Raw genomic sequence first — 20,751 nt, forward strand, 5'->3', positions numbered from 1 at the left:
CCAGAAAAAGGTGTAATGCATCTCCCATAGAGATCCTGCATCAGCTAGTCTGGTTTCAGAGAAAGTGGTCATGTCAATGCAAATAAGGTGTCAGAGGTTTACCTTTGGACCAAAGTCCCCTTCTCAGCAATACAAAGGCTTGGAGGCCAAAGACATTTGGAAGCCAACAAATCTGCCGGAAACTCCAAAAGATAGAGCTGAGTTGCAGTACCAATCACATAATGTTTTCTCCATATAGAATTGGATCATTAAAGCAGTAGAATCCTCTCATATTCTATCTCCTTGTTGAAAATGCGCATTGTAATACAAGCCCTATGCCCGGATACCAACATAACCGACACAATTATGCACAGAAATGATCCATATAGTGCACCCTGAAGGAATACATGCACCTCTTCCCTTTTCTCACACGTAAGAGGGTGGAAAACATAGATTTCCTATCACAATCACAGCTCTGTCACATATCTCAAAGTAATCCACGCACTTACCAATAAGGCCCAACTATTGCCTCTCCATTTAGTATAGGTACATCTAACACACAACCTGCTCCTGAAATGTATGCAAGTAATTCCCGTTGGCTACTGCCAGCTCCAAGAGAAAAGAGAATGTGGCATGGGCAACAATTTCCCCCAACCCTGCTTTTGTCCTTTAACAGGGTTAGATGGAATCCTGTGAGTGAGAGTGAATGGACTGTAAGAGATGAAGAGCTTGTATATCTCAACAACTGTGGGATTGGCAGACTGTGTGTGTTAATGGGGCACTGCTTAGAGTGGACACAGTTAAGGTTTCATGGGCAACCTCAACTGTGGATTTCATGATTTTCAGAAGTTTGAAGTTCTGCTCAGCTAGACATTCTGCAAGAGGATAACATACCACAAAGCAACCTTAACTCTGCATTGACAGTTTTTTGCTGCTGAACGTAGTCCAGCCCGTTTAGATATCTTTCACTGCTAACAATTTCTTTACCAACCATTATACTTTTCTCTCTCTTTCTTAGAAGAGACCCTTGAGAAGAATTGGTCTGCTATTACAATTAAGTAGTGCATGACCTCTGCTAAAAGTTTAGATTGCTTCAAAACAGGTTTCAATATTTATTTGATACACTGATCATTTAGCACTGATAGACAATTGAGGTCAACAGACAAAAGCTACACTTATACTGAAACTGCTAGATCTCTGAGGCCTCTTAGACGGTTGATCATGAGGTGCTGCTGACTCACTCTACCGAGATGTTTATACCATGCCCACCACTGTAGTATATAACACACATATTGTAGCAGTAAATTGGCTGTACATGTCCCTTTCCAATAGATCCCAGAAAATTATGATGGGCAGCTGTTTTTTTGGACAGCTCTTACCTGCAGAATCCTACAGGACCTGGGTCTTAACACCTCTGAAATGTTTAGACTCTAAGCTTTTGGGGGCAGGGGTTATCACCTGCTATGAAAGTGTACAGTGTCTAGGCACAATGGGGTCACAATGACGACTAGGGCTTCTAATCTAGGAGCTATTATAATAAGTAATGTAAGCCACTGAGAGAGATCGTGAAATGCTACGGTACTTCGGTGTCATCGATATGTGAACGGCAACCAATTAGACAACTCTTCAGCAAAAGTAATATTGTTGCTAACAGCACCTGAACGAACTGGAGATCTGGAGTAAAGGCTGAAGATAAATCCTGGAATTGGAAGACCACTTTGATTGCCAGACAATCATTTGTGTCATAGCCATGGCATCTCTGATATACACTGTGGTTTCTTTGTTACATACTCTTAGCTCACGGATTCTTTCATCTTGAGTCTCCAGCTGATGCCCTAAGTCAGTTTTTGTCTGTTCTTCTCATTGTTCCATCAGCATGGATGAGGTGTAATGTAGAGCTGTTAAATGGCATTATAAGCCTGTAGGTAAGGGGAAACAATGGTACTCAAAATGAGCAAGTGTCATTTTTTGCTCACTTCCAGAAATACTGCAACATGACTATGACTATTTATCAATGTTGATAAATGCATAGTAATACACACTGGAAAATATAATCCCAACTATACTACAGAATGATGGAATCTAAATGAGCTGTTACCACACAAAAAAAAAAGAGATCTTGGAATCATTGTGGATAGTTCTCTGAAAACATCCACTCAGTGTGCAGCAGCAGTCAAAAAAACATTAGGAACCATTAGGAAAGGAATAGATAATAGGACAGAAAATATCATAATGCCACTATATAAATCCATGGTACGCCCACACTTTGAATACTGCGTGCAATTCTGGTTGCCCAATTTCAAAAAAAGATATATTAGAATTGGAAAAGGTACAGAGAAGGGCAACAAAAATGATTAAGGGCATGGAACAGCTTCTGTATGAGGAGAGACCAAAAAGACTGGCATTTTTCAACATGGAAAAGAGGCAATTAAGGGGATACAATGGAGATCTATAAAATCTTGACTAGTGTGGAGAAACTCTCTTATTCACTGTTATTTACTCCTTCACATACCACAGGAACCAGGGGTCGGTCACTCAAATTAATAGGCAGCAGGTTTAAAACAAATAAAACGCAGTACATCTTCATACAACACACAGTCAACCTGCAGAACTCATTGCCAGGGAATGCGGTGAGCACCACCTGGATCCGGCACCCCGCACCCCAACCCGCTGCCCCGAGCCCTCTCCCACACCCAAACTCCCTCCCAGCCCCTGGACCCTGTACCCTCTCCCGCGCCCCAACCCCCAGCCCCACATCCCCTCCTGCATCCAAACTCCCCCCACTTAGTTAATCGGCATTTTTCACTTACCAGCACCCCTCCTTCCCACAACATGCCAGATGAAACAGCTTTTACTGTACTAATATGAAATGTTTTCACATAAGATAGTCTTAATTGTTAAAGTGTCTCAAAAGTGATAATAGTTTCTATACTTTCAATTGAAACTTGCTGATCAGATCAGTCTCATACTGAAGGTTGTGCCCCCGTAGCAGTAGACTGCATGCCCATAGTTTGCATTGCACAGTGGGTAGATATAAAAGTACATGAATTCCTAATGTAATGCTTCTCCATTTGTAAACTTTTGTACATACAAGTTAAACAGCTAGTCTGCCTGGTAGAGGATTTTAATTTGTAATTACTATGCATGCAGTATAAGCCTTTGAAATATTCTAAAAACTAGCCTTTTAATTCAGGTCAGTATTAGCGTTAGAGATGACAATACACAGCTTCATATTATGAATATGCAAAACCGATGGGAGAAAGAAATAGCCTAACAAGAAGTAGTGAAGACAAAGTCCACAAACAAGTCCTTGCCTCTGCACTGAACAGGGATGAAGAGCATGTTGCAGCTCTTAACCATGTCATCAACAATATGACAAATCCATTTCCAGAGGGGCTTACCAACATACCTCTTGCATGTAACATGAGATGTGCAAGAGATTCTACTGAAAAGAGCAGATGCTGATGAAGAACAAATGAAGAGATTTGTAAGAGGTGCAGTTGATTCTGATGGGACATGTAGCTTCTTCAGCCCAGTCAAGAAATCTGGCATCAAAGCATTTACTGACTTGGCCAAGACGGCCAAATTTAAGTCTGGCAACTTCCCCAGAGCCAAATCTTTAGCAAGATGCAGAGATGATGTTTCAATGGCAACTATTTCTCAGTCACCCAATAGGGCCTGTGCATATGTCCCTCTTCCATGCTGATGGAACAATGAGAAGAACAGAAAAAAACTGAATTAGAGCATCAGCTGGAGGCTCAAGATGAAAGAATCCTTGAGCTAAGAGATGTAAACAAAGAAACCACAGTGTATATCTGAGATGCCATGGCTATGACACAAATGATTGCTGGAAACAAATTCGACATTCAGTGAACTGGCTGCTGAGTACTTGAGGCAGGTCCTAAAAGGATTTGACAAAGCTAATTCTGTAATTGAAATCTTTGATAGATATGACAACAATAATGCTCTGAAAACTGCAGAAAGTGAGCACCAGACAGAATCTAAGGCTGCGTGCAAGAAATATCAGGTGACTGGTGGATGCCCTGTGGCTCCACAGAAAACATTTCTAAATGTGGTCCAACAAGCAGTCACTTGTAAAATTCCTCTATAAATATATGGTTCAAAATGTACCTCAGAGTGTAGGAGCACACCCAACACAGACACTCCTTCTCGCTGGAGGCTTTTCCAAAGAGGTGCTGAAGATGCCCAGGAGTGCAGTACCCAAAAAGAAGTAGACAAAATGATGCTTCTGCATGCTGTATATGCCAGCATGGTCTCTTGGCGTCAAAGGAAACTTAGGAATTAGGTCACCTGATACAGATGTTTTGGTCCCTGCTGTTCAATGCATTCCAAAAAAAGAATACACAAAACATGTGGATTGAAACAGGCACCTTTACCAGCACAACTAACAAGCAATGCTTCATACCTGTGCATGCCATTTGTGATGCTCTCCTGACTTCTGCTGTACACGAATTAACAGTATGTGTCTCTGTGTCATCCATATTTGGTATGGGGGGGGGGAGGGAGCAGTGGGGGAATCTGTGTTTAATGTTGTCAAAACAAAGAGAGCTTACCACTTCAGAGATCTTAACAAATCAGGAGACAGTGACAGAAAAAGTTGCAATTTTTGCAGCAACGAAGTTGGTAGCAGTGCTGTATGACCAGAGTGAGAAAGAAAAGACCACCCCCATAGAGACCTACCTTGTGCCTCAATCTAGCCATTAAAAAGGACAAGTCACTGGCCAAACTCCTACCACACAAGGACAGTTTTGAAGAGCATGTCAAAAAGAGCACCCTGGCAAACAAAGACCTGGATGTCTTTGCACGTAGGAAAACCAGATATTGGATCACTATTGCAACATGGATGGAAAAATGTGACTGATGAATTACTTCCTGTATTCTTCAAGTGCCCAATGGCATCTGAGCTTTTACAAGACCTTATTTGTGCCTTATTTGTGTAGAACAGTGGTCCCCAAATGGTGGGGAGTGGGCCCCTCCCCAGGAGGGAGTCCACTTCTAGGGCAAGGATACTGTTGTGAGAGTGGTCCCGGAAGCAGAATGGAGGATGTGGAGGAGGTAGTGTTGTGAACTTGATCATATAGCGCTAATGACATCTAGGACCCACTTGTCTATTATCACACTCCATGCTGGTAGAGTCTTCGGCAGCCTCTGAAGGGGGTGACTGGCAAGAGCGGTGGTGTGCATAGTGGTTGACTGCTCCCTAGACGTACTCAGAAATAGCGCTTACATGAAGAGTGGGTTTGCTGTACAGAGGACTGAACTTGATGGGCCAGGTGGACGGGACCTCTAGGTCTTCAGATGCTTTTAGGGAGGCTCGTAGGGTCGCTGGTGGTAAAACTGGGCAGCTTTGTACCGCTGTGCGGGAGCTGGCCGATAAATCTTTCACTGGGGTGTTGACATATAAATACCCAGCAATTGTAAGGTGGCTCTGGAGCCTTTATGCAAGTGTAGGGAATCATCCGTTTTCTGGCTTAAGATGTGGGATTCATCAAAGAGAATGTCTTCAATTGTATTCTGTACCTCCCTAGGGAAACCAGAGGAGTGTAACCAGGATTCCCTCCTCAATGATTCCAGTGGCCATAGAGCACAAAGACCTGTTCACAGAGCCTACTACAGCCTGAAGCTTGGTTCTGGCGACTCATGTGCCCTCCTCCAGAATAGCTTGGAAGCGAGCATGATCCTGTTGGGGTAACTTGTCCGCTAACTGGCCATAGTTCAAAAAGTCATATTTAGCCAGCAGTGCCAGGTAGTTAGAGATGTGGAACTGAAGACTGGCTAAAGAAAAGACCTTGCTACCTAGAAGGTCTAACCTCTTAACATCCACGTTCCACTCCAACCAACAGGGAGGGTATTGCCTGGCACGCTCCTTAGCGGCCTGCATAACCAAATAATTAGGTGGGGGGAGAGAAAACAGAAATTCAGACCCCCTTCGGCGGAGCATAGTACCTCTTTTCCGTCCCCTACATGGTGGGGGTACACATGGCCAGTGTATGCCACACGGTGCAAGTGAAGAATGGCACTGTTGATCGGTAGTGCCACTCTGGCCAGTACTGATGCGTGGAGAATGTCCTGCAACTGATGCGGATGGTCTTGACCTCTACAATAGCTCCTGGAATTAGTGGTAGTCATCCAGGACTGAGAAAGGAATTGACGACTTGGCCACATTGGAAAATGAGGGGAACTGCTCTGGATCTGGCGGCACTGTTGGAGCTGGGCTAACCAGTGTGTCCTCCAATCCCAAATGTCTACTCAAAAAAGGATGGAATGGTGAAATAGTAGACTCCTCTCGGGTGGGTTGGGACAGTTCTGAAGACAGATAGTGGAGCCAAGAACCCCAGTAAGGCCAACCCAGGGGATCCTGAGGCTGTTGCAGTGGTGCCCCTAGTGGCTCGTGTGCTGGGGCAAGGGAGGGTAGTGCTGCTGGACTGGCAGAACCCTTGAGTAGTCATGCCATTGGAACAGGAGCAGTGGACCACACATACCAGCAGAGTCCTCTCACATGGAGGAACTGGATTTTTATACAAATGGTGGCACCGTCAGAATGGAGTGAGCCATGGAGGAGCGCTCAGGAACATGGCTGGAAGGCAGCAAGTCTAAAGTAGGAGAACAGACCCTTCTGGGGGCTGGGGGGGGGGGGGGGGAGGGCGCAATGTCCTGAAATACAGAGACCTCAGCTCATCCAGGGCAAACAGTTCATGAGGACCGGACCTGCCTCCCCGGAGTCAACGGCACAGTCCACTGACGGAACCAGAAGCTGCCTCAGAACTGACTATTCATGGGACTTCGGCAGACCCGGTGCAGAAGGGGTACTCATGAACCAGGACCGATGGATCCAGTGTGTGGCATGACTTTTTGTCACACTTGTGGGCCTTGAAATGCGCTACTTCTCCATGGCTGGAAGTTGCAGATGATGCAGCATCTTTCTTGGGCCCTGAGGAAGACTTACTGCTATGCTTATGCACATGCTTCCTTGCCTCACGACTAGGGCCCGGCACAGGGTCCATAGCACTGGTACTGGCGGAACCGCTTTGGAGTTCTGTGGTAGAAGGAGCACTTCTGCACTGCTCAGGCCGACGTACCGGGGCATACCCCAGCCTAGATCAGACTGCAGCCTCATGGTAAACTGCTTCTTAAGGCGGAGAGCCCGACCTTCTCAGATACAGGCAGGGAAGAGGCAGCACATACTGTACCTGGACGCAATGTAGACTTCCCCCAAGCAATACAGGCAGCACTGGTGCTTGTCACTGTCCAAAAACAAGCAAGGGCAGGACGCGCAGATCTTGAACCCTGGCATCTTCAGCATAATCCAGTACCCATGTGTGGATGCTGGGGGGTGGGTAGGTGGGCAGGAAAACTGCTGAAGCAGCATCTCAAAGTCCTTAAATCCTAAGAAAAGTACTACTAACAATAAAAACTACTACAAAAACAATAAAATGCTAACTATACACAAAAATAAAAGTTTTCCACTATGTATGAAAAGTGCGTCACAAGGAACGAGAACAGCAGAAACTCTGATTTGGATTACTAGGTGGTGAGAAGGAACTGAGGGCGTGGTCAGTCTGCCCCACCCTTTATTGTCTCGGTTGAAACCATGAGGCAGTACAAGGGTGCATATACAGACCAGTGGACACTACTACTTTCAAAAGCTCAGGCTCCAGGCACATGGCATATTCACATAACCCTCAGTGGAATACAATAGGGACAATCACTTGAAGAACTAAAACTGCTCCAAACCAAAAGCCATTTTCATCCCATTGGTCCCCTTTCATACACAGAGACCCATCTCCCTGAAAAACCTTCACAGGAGAACCCATCAGCATATCCTGAACATCACTAACGCCCTACAATCCCAAGGCCCACTGAAGTTAACTTGAGTCATTCCATCGACCTCAGTGGGTTTTGGATTAGACCGTGAATATGGGCTCTGCTAAATCAGGTGGGAAAGAGTGAACTTCAGAGCTTGGAGGTCCTCATAACACCTTTCCATTTAAACTAGGGGCTATTATATTAAATAAATTAGATCACGAGTGCTGCATTATCCACAGGGAAAGCCTGAAATATTCAGAACCCTAAAGTGATCAGTGAAATAATTAACTGTCCTAATTAATCATTCACACCTCTCAGAGCTATTGTTTCAGGCTGTATGAAGATTCAGGAAACATAACTGAATGTAAAACAATGCAGTAATCTTTTAAAGATTTTTTTTGCAAACTTTAGACATTCTCTCTGAAATGAATGCTTAGATTATGTCTCAAAACTCTGGCAAGGATTTGATTCTGTTGCAAATTCCAAAGTTGTGCATCAAAAAATATAAAGGTTCTACTTATGAAAATAGGGGTGCCAAGAAAGGGACACAATATTAAGTTTTAAAACAAGCAAGAAATGCAGACCCTCACCTTAATTACTACAGTTTATCCTGACAAGTTCTTCTGTCACACAAGGATACACAGTGTATTTTTGTTCTTTCCCATATGTCCCAGATATCAACAGCAACCAAGGCTCCGTCTCAGGCCAAGGCGGTTGAGAAGGAACTGAGGGCGGTTTACCCATGCAGCTCGATACAGCATTCGTGCATGACTTAAGGATGCATACAAACACATGTGCGGGCCAAATGGATGCTGCTAAATAAAAATCTCCAAGAGGTGCATAATCACTTCAAGTGGAGCACCCATCGGAATGCTACTCGAAGAAGTAAACTTAGCAACAAATGCCAGCTACTAATTCTTACACCCCCTTACGCCCGGGAAGGGGGAGAGACAAGATTCCTAGGAGAAAATTTACAGCAAGAAAACATTCTGCAAGGCAATTCTTCACTGTCATCAACACTCTACGCTTCCTAACAGCCTACTGGGATAAAGTTTAGCTTCGCCTTTGTATTATGGCAGCACCCAAAGGCCCTGATCAAACTTGGGGTCGCCTTGTGTTAGGCACAGTACAGACACAGTCCCTAATGTGAAGAAGATCTCTGTGTAAGCTTGAAAGCGTGTCTCTCTAACTAACAGAAGTTGGTCCAATAAAAGATTATCTCACCCACCTTGTCTCTCAAATGTTTTATTACTCACGTAGTTCAAGCACTAGAAACAGCAGCAATCACAGAGAAAAACAATGCTGAATGAAAGCGGGAGATCAGTACATCGATCAGTAACCTTAGTGGTTAGTATCAGTACCACGCAATCCTTCTGGGGAGAAAAACAAAAAAACAGAACACTCCTGCTTCAAAGGGTATGGATGGCTAAGGGAACTAGTAATTGGATACAGAGCTTTTCAGAAATAGGTTACCAGTCAGAATCCAGCCCACGCTGGAAGTAAGCAAAAACAATCAGCATCTGATGGCTGTTTAGCAACCTATGCAGTGGTTATGGATTACAGGAAATGGAATAGACACCACCTCTCTCCCCCTCACACACACGCACTATATTTGGCACACCTGGCCTTCCCATTGGCAGTCCCAGCAGAGATGCCAATAACTGAATAGATCATGGAGACTTCACTCCCGCTTTCATTTCTACAGGTAGTCCCGCAGAGCTTCAGTGAGGAGGATTACAATGCCAATGTTTATTACATACCTACCACCCTGTGGCCATCTGGCAAGTTTCACTTACTGAAGTGACCAATATATTTTTTAAATAGTTTTAAAAGTGTGTGTGTGTGTGTGGTGTGGTGTGTTTATTTAAAACTGGAGCCTGTCTCTACCCCTGGCTCATGTGCAAAGAAGAAATAAAAGAAGAAATAAAGTTTCAGTATATTTAACAGAGAACAAAAACCCTTCAATGAAAGGGCCCTCGAGCTTGGCTGTTTCTTTGCATTCATCTGTCAGGTCCAAGTGCTCAGATCTGACCAGCGCTTCATGCAGGCTCCCCAACTCCGGAGGGAGAAAGGAGTCAGCACTCTCTGCTTCCCCCGCGACTGCCTTCCTTCCTGAGCAAGCACGCAGGCCAAGGAGAAAACCCCTGCAGGGCTTGTGGGAAGCAGAACTTCGCATTTCCCGCCTCAGCGCCCCCTAGCGTGTAGGACAGCTACCCCGCGGGAGGCCCAGGGGAAAAGCCTGTGTGGGTGGGCGCGCCCTGGGGCTTGGTGGAGATTGTTGGCTTGACCACAAGCCCTGTAACAGGGGGTGGTCTGGGCTGTCGCCTAACTCTGTCTGTGCTCCTAGCCAAGGCAGCGCCTTCTCCTCAATACTCGCAGGCACCAGCCCCAACTCCCCTTGGCTGCTGTGAGCCGTCTGTTTTAATCCCCCACCAGGGAGCTCCCTGCTGAATGCGCACTGGCAATCTGTGCCAGCAGCCTCCCCTCCCCTCCTGAGGCTGGGGGGGCTGTACTCAGAGAAATACCTTCTTGAGAGTCACCACTTTCAACAGCAGCTGGACCAGCTCTTTCTCATGGGATCCCAGCTTATCCCCCTGAGCACCAGCAGTCTTCCCGAACAAGATCACCAGGTAGTCAGGAGGGGAGGAGGCAATGGCCAGGGGTAGAAGCAGCAGGAGGCGGCGAATTGATGGCGGGGGCAGCAAAGAGTGGGAGGAAGCAACAGCAAAAGGATGAAAGGGCAGAAGTAGGGTGGATACAAGAGGAGGGAACACCAAACTGGGGTTGAAGCAGCAGAAGGAAGGATGAAAAGTAGAGAGGTCCCAGGAGAAGGAGGGAGGCGAGAAGCAGTAGCAAAAACTGGGGGATAAGTGGGTGAGAGGCAGCAAGAGACAGAGGAGCCAATAGTACAGGGAAGGGGCAGCCGTAACTCGAAGGTAATGGGGCAGGAGGAGAAGGCACTTCCTAGCAAATGACAAAGTTGTCTATGATCTCAACGTGTCTTCTTAGCAAATGACAAAGTTGTCTATGATCTCAACGTGTCTTCTAGGGCCCAAAGGAGCTCAGCTGAGACCTGGCTGTCCAGCCCCTCGCTCACTCTGCCTGGTCATTGCAACGGCCCTTCTCCCTGCTGATGACATGTAAAACCAAAGAAATGTGAACAGCTATGACACCACGTCGTGATCGCTACAGTCCCAGTGCCATTCTCGCCTGGGGCTCCGTGAAAGGAGAAGGGAGGGTGTCCTGGGGTTTGTCGTGCAGGGGGAGGTTCAGGGGACAAAGTGTCTGCCGCCTATCCACCCCACTGCAGGAAGAAGAAACTCCAACACGAGATGCATTTTAAAGAAGCCCAAATGAACACCATAGGGAAACCAGCTCTGCTGAAGCTTTGAACACGGGAGTAGGGTCAGAGAAGGGAAGGTGGATTGTAGGGGGGCAGGGGGATGGGGAGCCAGGCTCCTAGGGAAGAGAAAGAGATGATGAAGAGCAAGTGAGGTGACTTCTCTGCTGGGAATGGAAGGAAAACGGTGATCATGTGGACAAGAGGGATAGAAGTGGGGCTAGGAGAGGAAGGGAGGCAAATGTGGGGTTTGCCAGTACAGCTTATTTTGCTTGGACGCACTGAATAAGATACTGATAAAAGCGCAGTTTGGCTGGGATAGGCTAGTTTGCTAAGGACACTCTGTCGTACAGTACAGCAGTGCTCCCATTGTAGGCCTGGCATCTGTTCCTTACACATCCATAACACACCCACCTCTCCTGGCCAGTCATGCACCCTGCATGTGTGCACAGCATGCAAACCCCTGTCTATTAGCACCGACAGGTATCCCAGATACACTAGCACAGACACACTGGTTGTGACGGTCCCACAGACAGCTCACCACAGTACAAACACACTCACACAGCTGTCCACATAATAACCATCCCGGTCACACGTTCTCCTTGCTGAACACCCCAGAAAATGACTGAATTCTCTTCAGGAAGACAGAGGCACTGTCCCTCTGCTGTCTGAGGTTAGAGCAGCCTCTTCCCTGCCAGGTTCTTCCCCCTCTCCCTTTTCCTTACTTAGCATTAATGTCACCCCAAATTGCTCATTCATCATCCAAAATTAGCCAAATGAATTGTGTTGTTATTCCAGTTATGACAATGAATGACCTGACATCAAAAAACATTTTGAATTCGCAGCGAGAAGGCAATCAATTATTTCATTCCCCTGCCTGGCTGGGAGCACCAGGTTTTGCCCTGGAAACAGTCTGTGCTCCATTAAGAAAAGGAGTACTTGTGGCACCTTAGAGACTAACAAATTTATTTGAGCATAAGCTTTCATGAGCTACAGCTCACTTCACCGGACTGAATGCATCCGATGAAGTGAGCTGTAGCTCACAAAAGCTTATGCTCATATAAATTTGTTAGTCTTTAAGGTTCCACAAGTATTCCTTTTCTTTTTGCGAAAACAGACTAACATGGCTGCTACTCTGAAACCTGCTCCATTAATGGTATTTCAAAGCCCCAGTCAGGAGACTGGAGTATTTCATTTCATGCCCTCGCAATTACCAAGGTAGTTGTTGCTGTTAATCCCCTGCAGCCTGTTAAGCTAAGGCTGCTCTTTTGTTTGGGATGGGGTTGGTATGCGCCTTGCATGCGTGTTGATTAACCCGTCTGGGGCTGCTTGTTTAATCAGGGCTGCTCTCAAGCTGGGGCTTCCTTGACTGGCAACGTTGATTTCCCATCCCCACTCCCTAGCAACTGTTGAGCCGCTGGGGATTCCCTCCCTGCTGGAGGCAGCTGAGGGGGATTCCCGCCCACCCACACCCTGTCTTCTGGTTGGGTGTGGCAAGGGAGCACCCATCGGCCATTGATGGAACTTGTTCTGTGCAGAAGCAGCAGTGCTGCGTTCCTGCCCAGATTAGGAAGTGGGTGATGGGCAGTTTTCTGCTGACTCCTTTTCAGGATCAGAGGAGGGAGCCTAACAGCAATTCAAGGCAGTGAGCCCAGCCCAGCCCCTCTCAACACCTCCCTGTCCCTTTAAGCACATTTCAAGGGTAAGAAGGCGGCAACACCACCCACTGAGAAGGAATCCATCAAATCAGCATTGCAGCTACCCCGGGCAGCATTGCAGCCTGTGGTTTGGGCAGAGAGTCGCATCTCAGCTGTACTGTAAGTTCATCAGGCGCATCTGGCATCTGGGCTGTCCTGTCCCTGCAACGTGCACTTTGTTACAGCACCGTCTGCTGCTGGAAAACAACCATCTCTTTGGCTAAGAGCATGGCAGGGCAGGTGGGATGTACTCTCCCAGCTGGCTGAGATCCTGAATGGGATGGCGGGATGAGATGGGAGACTGAGACCGGGATCGACGGTCAGAGGGTCCAGGATCAACCGGTTGGTGACCACTGCTCTAATCAAGGGATGCCTTTAAGCTTGTCTGTACACTGTTTTTTTTATTGCTGTATTTGTATCCATTGAGAAAACAATATTGTTACAGAAGAACCCCCTCTAGTGTGGACAATTATATAGGAGTATAACTTTTAGCAGATAATGATACAGAGGTCTACTAATGAAAAGCACTATATAAGAACCAGCTATTATTATTCCCCTCTACTTATAGGAATAGGCTACATTGATATGAGCACCTTTCTGGTGGTATAATTGCACACACAGTAGGGGATACTTCTTTAACTCTTCCAGTTTCTAAACCGACAGTTACAGTGGTACAAAACCCGCATTTAAACCCGGTCTTAATGTTTTCAATGGCCTCACCCATTGGCCCCAAAAGGTTAAAATGTCAGTAAACTCAAAGGAAGAATTGTAAGCAACGTTGTTGTAGACGTGTCAGTCCCAGGATAGTAGAGAGACAAGGTAGGTGAGGTAATATCTTTTATTGGACTAAGTTTTGTTGGTGAAAGAGACAAGCTTTCTTGTCTCTCTCAGCAGAAGTTGATCCAATAAAATATATTACCTTATCCACCTTGTTTCTATATAGGCAGAACTGTCATTCAAGAATAATCCTGATTTCCTCATTAGCATTTTTCCAACACACAACCTAATTTGCACCAAAATGTTTGACAATGACTACATAAAACAAAGGGAAATGTAAGTGATTTAAAAAAAATGTTTACATATCAATGCCAGTGTGACTTTAGCTCGCTGGATTTAGCGCACGAGTCAACAGTATCCATGCTTAATAGCTTTAATACTCCATTTTCTCAAACCATTTTCCTCTTATTTTACCTTATCCTCCTTGGGGTTTTCCCCGCCATTGTGAGTGTAAATAGTCTGCATCAAGCCTTTGACCCCTCCCTGATCCTCTAAGAGTAGACCTCTCTGCTTCATGTGAGAGCCAAGCAGCAAAGTGAAGTAACAAGGGTTACAGTGCAAAACACATTGATTAGTCTCCTTATTGAATATGGTCTTTATTTGCATTTTCACTCAAGTCACTAGGTTTCAAACCGAGTTTATCTGCTATCATATTTAAACACATATTTAAGAACAAAGCCAACACAAATGAACAGAGAGGAGCTAAAAGTATCCGTTTCACGTTGTAACTGAATAGTATAGCGAATTCACACATCAGAATGTGGACATTATTTAAAATCAAGGATCAGCAAAAATGTATGTGAACCAGGCCAGAAGGTATGAAGTAGTGTGTATAGAAACAATTTACAGAATTATGAACTAAATTATAGTAGTAACAAGAGGCCCCAAGCAGGATGATTGTTCTAAATGAGAAACATTCCTATGTGTAAAAAGAAAAGGAGTACTTGTGGTACCTTAGAGACTAACAAATTTATTTTAGCATAAGCTTTCGTGAGCTACAGCTCACTTCATCGGATGTCATTGTAGCATAAAATATTGTGCCAGAGGGCTACTGATAATATTTTGATTTACATAGCAAAATCACCCCTACCATCCTGTAACATGGTGCTCAAGCAAGCGGTAGCAAATGTAGTGTGACAAAGTTCCTGCTCTACCTTGGTGGGTCTTGCGCTTATTGGTGGATTTGCTCGCCTTGGAGCTTCACTGCAGCCCTCAGCTTGGCCGTTTTTCTGAACCCACAGTCCAGGTCAACTCCTCCTGTGTCTGATCAGAAGTTGGGAGGATTTGGGGGGAATGCAGCTGTCTAGAGTGCCTCCTGGAACAGCTGTGCAACAGCTACAACTCCCTGGGCTACTTCCCCATGGCCTCCTCCCAACACCTTCTTTATCCTCACCATAGGACCTTTCTCCTGGTGTCTGATAATGCTTGTACACCTCAGTCCTCCAACAGCCCGCGTTCTCACTCTCAGCTCCTAGTGCCTGCCTCTTGCTCCCAGTTCCTCACACGCACACCACAAACTGAAGTGAGCTCCTTTTTAAACCCAGGTGCCCTGATTAGCCTGCCTTAATTGATTCTAGCAGCTTCTTGATTGGCTGCAGGTGTTCTAATCAGCCTGTCAGTCTTAATTGTCTTGATTGTTCTGGAACCTTCCCTGTTATCTTACCCAGGGAAAAGGGACCTACTTAACCTGGGGCTAATATATCTGCCTTCTATCACTCCTGTAGCCATCTGGCCTGACCCTGTCACAGTAGGTATAGCCAAATGAGCCTTAATTTTGTGTTAAGAATGAAGGGTCTCAAAACAGCAAAGCATGAAAGATTAAAGCACCCAAAAGCATAAGGCAAATACTGACTACAATGTCTGTCAATTAATTACAAGGGGAAATGTTCAGAAAATACACACACTTAGCAGGTTTCAGAGTAGCAGCCGTGTTTGTCTGTATTTGCAAAAAGAAAAGGAGGACTTGTGGCACCTTAGAGACTAACAAATACTAATTCAGATGCCAGCTGGCACATGAATCAATTAACTGCATCAAACTACATCATCATCTGGTGTCAAAGACAAATACATCAATGTAACAAAAATTTATATCACTGTTCCAAAAACTCAATTTGAGGCTTCCTGGTGCACAATTTCAACTAATCTGACCATAGGCAGATCACATGCTGAGGAGACGCCACTGTAGTTTGCAAAGTACTTTGAATTCCTATGGGACGAAAGAGTCTCTACATAAGCAAACGTTTGCTTTTTTTAAGCTTTAACTCTATTTTGAAATTCGTTAGACACTTGAAACAACTGACTCCCACTTCAAGGCTTTTCCAGTAGACTCTCAGAAGGAAGTGAAAGAATTACTGGTGTTTGGGAAAACTTATTTCTGGAGTCAAGCCAACACAGGCACCATCTTCTTCCTAGAGAGAAACTAGTTGGTGTGTCTTTGCCCCTGCACACACATGCATACACATATAAAAAAGAATAAGCAAGTAACAGTATGCTTAATCAACTGCATATTGTTATGTGGGTATGTATGAGTAGCTGTACAATGGTGGCAGGGGACCCTCAAAGTGACTGACGAGCACATCTTGCTTTTCCATCAGGACATTCCTTGTCCATTACAAAAAACTTTGCCTCTGACTTTTCCCCATCACCCAAACTACTAACCAAACCAAATCCACTGAAGTGGCCATGGCACTCAACCACACACAGAAGATTAGTTTAGATTATTTTAAATTCCCCAGCTTCTTCAATAGAATTACATGCTGAAAGCAAGTACCTTGCTGAACTGAGGCCGTAAACTTTTAACTATCCCCAAAAAGGAATGTTTAAAAGACAGCACTCAAAACAATCATCATTTAAATAGCTCCTTCAAATTATTCATCTAAGGCCAATCTTTATGTTGCAATAATCAATAGTGGAATACTACTAAATGCAAAAATGGTGAGGTGGAAGATTAACACCCTTTTATGTGGAAACTTATAGCAGGCAGATAACAGATGTTTGCAGTCTCATGTGGTCCTGCAAGTATACCAGATTAATGTCACCTAAGGTAAAACACTGATATTTTCTTCCAGCACCTCAGAGGATTTTTTTAAGCTGAACTTGTATTGTCCCTGCAGGAGCATTGCCACTGGGTAATTCACCTCCCTTTGCTGGCCCTGTCTGAAAGGCAAGTTGGGGGCTTTAAACTATGAAATGTAATTTATACAGGTAATAGATGTGGTGATCAGAATCCATTCACTCCACCTATTATGTTTTTAAAATTACACTGCAAGTTTCAAAGCCTCCAACTTACCTAAATATACACAATTGGTCCAATAAAGGGATAGAAGCAATCCTGCCAGACTCTCCCTGAAGGAATGTTTAGCAACATGTTCTCCCCTGAAGGGCCTATGAGAAGGAAATGTGAGCTTAATTTTTATCTTCTCCTGGATTTTGAAATAAAACATGGAGACAAGACAGAAAAGTCTGAGCTCCTAAGTTTATTAGACTAGGCAAAACATTAGAACATATATTGCAGGAAATAGCCCCGCATTGGCAAAGGTTATTATTTAAATAACCTAGCAGATTTTTTCCACCTTTAATTTATGCAATTAAAAAGAATACCAATTAATACTCATCGCTTCCCTGGAGAGGTTGCTGCTGGAAGTCCTTCATTAATGTGCTGCCTACAAAATTCTAGTCACCGTATAAAGGGTTAAAATCTCCAAGGTACAGAATGGCCTTACCTTGTTGGCACGTAGTTGCTTGTAGAGATCTGTCTGCTGCCTTATGCGATACTCCAAGTCAGAGATCTGAGCCTGCAGCCACGTCCACTGACAGATAATGGTTGCTCTCTCCATTGCCCATTGGCACTCTGCGTGATGATGCCTGGAAAGCAAAAGTTTGCATACTTTAATCACTTCCATTTACTTAAACTAATTTACTCTACATACAAAATCAACTAGGATAGGCAAATATTCACAAGTAAAATTAATCACATTCACTTTAAAGAGAGACCTATAAATAGCTTCTAAAGTCTATATCAAAACATTTCCTAAAAGGCAGGATCAAATAAGTTTTGCACTTCTCAAGCAATACCAACAATCCATTTCCAGCCACATACCAGCAATCATCCCGGCAATTATAAGGCAGTGAGAATGAATGGCTTAATTCTTCCTCAACTGCAGCAACACAAACTGTTATTCTCTTTGGTGACTTGTTAATCACAAAAAGTGGTCCGTCAAGGAAAGAGTTCTGCCTAGCCACCTGCACACCGAGAATGTAAGAAATCTTTTACAGTTCAGTGGGATTGAATTATTGTAAAATGATAAAAAGGCATCTTTTGCTCCGTTGTACTCTAAAAAGGTATGACAACTTATCTTCACTGCCAGAGTTAGTTTACTTGAGTTCCTCCAATTGAGCTAGTCTAGCTAGGGTGAGGGCTCTTCTACACTGGACATTAGCATGCAGCAAGCCAGGGTCTGAATCTAAAGAACACTTGCTTGCCGTACAGTAATGTCCCCTTTGGACACTGTTTCTGTGCACTGGCTTAGACTATGTCTACACTATGCGCCTTTTAGCGACACAGCACTGTTTGTCGGCAGGAGAGAGCTCTCCCGCAGACAAAAAAACTTCCACCCCCAACGAGTGGTAGTAGCTTTGTCGGCGGGAGAGCTCTCCTGCCAACAAAGCACTGTTCACACAGATGCTTTTCGTCAGCAAAACTTTTGTCGTTCGGGGTGTGTGCATTTTTTTCACATCTCTGAATGAGAAAAGTTTTGTCATTCAGTTTCCAGAGTAGACAAAGCCTTAGTGTAAGTCTTCTGGATTCACACCCTGGATTGCTGTACACTAAATTCAGTGTAGACAGGTCCTGAGAAGAAAGAGAAAGCAACCTTTCAGTGACCTCATTAGCAGATAGAATAACTAGATGAGCAGTTTGAGTTGTAACCTGAGCTGCTGCATGCCCACTGCACTACTAGCTGAAGCATCAGCAGCCCTGAAGTTTCAAAACACTCCATGAGTAAAGCACTTCTTAAACTCAAACTAGAGATTTGTGTGTGTAGACAAGAGACTGGTTAGAGGCAAAACTTGAGATATACCTCAAGCTAACAATGCAGTGAAGACAAGCCCTAAGCTGCAGCTAGAATTTGAGTGGGATCCTGGCAAAACTAACTAGAGCACTTGGCACAGACATCACAAAAATAGGAGAAACCTAATATCTAGATTTCAGAGTAGCAGCCGTGTTAGTCTGTAGTCGCAAAAAGAAAAGGAGTACTTGTAGCACCTTAGAGACTAACCAATTTATTTGAGCATAAGCTTCGTGAACTACAGCTCACTGAATGCATCCGATGAAGTGAGCTGTAGCTCACGAAAGCTTATGCTCAAATAAATTGGTTAGTCTCTAAGGTGCCACAAGTACTCCTTTTCTAATATCTAGAGTCCTGTGAAATTTTTATTCTTTACAATTGTGTGTTTTATTTTTTAAGAATTTTTGTTATTTCATTTTATCCACGTGGGAGGGGGCTGGGAGTTGCAAAATGAGCCACCCTGCACTCATGTTGAGGTGGCAGCTCCAGTCCCACAGGACTGGGTCCGGCTCCCTGCTCTGGGTGTTGTGATCTGGCATATGGGTTTGCTGTGACAGCTGCTCAGGTTTGGCTTAGCCACCCTCCATGAGCCAAGCAGCAACAACCAGAGCTGAAAGCAGGGCCCAGCCACACAGGACAGGAGCCACCACTCCAGGGTGAGTTTTTTGTTTTATTTTGTATTTGCAAAACACATAAGGGCGAATACTATCTACCTTTTCCCATAAGAGAGTGTTCGCGATAAAACAGTTTGTTGCTTTCTGTTTGCTGCCATTAACTGTGGCAGAGAAGCATTTTATGCAATATAAACTTTATTCACAGTTGTGAGATTATGGACAACAAGAATTCAAATGCAAAAAGGATATGGCTATTTATGGTCCTCAAAAGAAGTACAAGGGAGACAGAACTCAAGGATGAAAAGGAAGGGCACTCATAGGACTTTTCAGCTCAAGAGCAAAAAAGACAAATCACCACAGAGGAAACGCTACGGCCAAATGGGCTAATGCAATCTTGAGTAAGAGTAGAGAGGTAATATTATCTATGAAGTTGGCACTGGTGCAACAGCTGCTGGAAGAGTGTGTCCAGTTCTGGTATCCACAATTCAAGGATACTGATAAATTGGAGAGAATTCAGGGAAGAGCCTCAAGAATGATTAAAGGATTAGAAAACCTGCCTTACAGTGGCAGACTCAGGGAGTTCAATCTAATAAACTTAACAAAAAGAAGGTTAAGGAATGACTTGATTACAATCTATAAATACCTATATAGAGAGCAAATATTTAATAACGGGCTCTTCAATCTAGCAGAGACAGGCATAATGTGATCCAATGGATGGAAGTTCATGGCCACCGTACAGCACTGTTACAGTGCACTCACTTAGTGTACAGCAAGCTAGTGTGTGAATTAGGAAAGCTCTGGCTTGGGTCGAGTTGAGCACTGCCCCAATAAATTCTATTCTCTGAACTGGAACAAGAGTTGACTTTTGTTCGTTTATCAACAGCTCCACCACTCAGAAGGTGGCTTAGACCATGTGGACGCTGTCCTGTATGTGAGCCTCTGAGCGATCCTTGATCAGCCAGTTGTCCAGGTACGGGTAGATCTGAACACCTCAGTGTCTGAAGCAGGCCATAACTACCGCCATGCACTTCGTGAAAACCTGGGGAGCTGTAGACTGGCTGAAGTGGAGAGTGGTGAAGAGAAGATTACTCACCTTGTGCAGTAACTGAGGTTTTTCAAGATGCACGTCCCTATAGGTGCTCTACTTCAAATGTTGGTGCGTTCTGGCACCACTGATCCAAGATTTTTGGTAGTAGAGTCTGTCAGGGTCGTGTGTGCACAGTAGTCATCTTGTAGCGCTGTTGGCACCTTGACCAGTGCGCGCAGGGCGTGGCGCAACCCAATCGCCTCAGTTCCTTCTCTACCATAGAGTCCTTACTGCGAACTCCGAAGTAGAGGAGGAGGAGGATGGGCAGTGGAGCACCCACCAAGGGACACATCTCTTCGAGTGTTGTCCCTGTGAGTGCTCCAATTCAGGTGACTGTAGAGCAGTGCCCTTGTGCGGATGGAAG

The 20,751-nt window shown here is 44.8% G+C and overlaps 1 protein-coding gene across 14 annotated transcripts in view; it reads right to left on the reverse strand.

Moving 5' to 3' along the window:
• The window catches only part of LOC102935841 (KAT8 regulatory NSL complex subunit 1), a 141,979-nt gene that overhangs the window by 79,252 nt on the left and 41,976 nt on the right, over positions 1–20,751 (reverse strand). For all 14 annotated transcript variants that reach the window (XM_037891363.1, XM_037891367.2, XM_037891364.1 and 11 more), the window contains one exon: positions 17,343–17,484. In XM_037891363.1, the coding sequence (XP_037747291.1) occupies positions 17,343–17,456 (114 nt within the window). In that variant the 5' untranslated portion in view covers positions 17,457–17,484. The remainder of the gene's footprint in view (positions 1–17,342; positions 17,485–20,751) is intronic.

Source organism: Chelonia mydas, chromosome 2 (assembly GCF_015237465.2).
Source record: "Chelonia mydas isolate rCheMyd1 chromosome 2, rCheMyd1.pri.v2, whole genome shotgun sequence".
Lineage (NCBI taxonomy): Eukaryota > Metazoa > Chordata > Testudines > Cheloniidae > Chelonia > Chelonia mydas.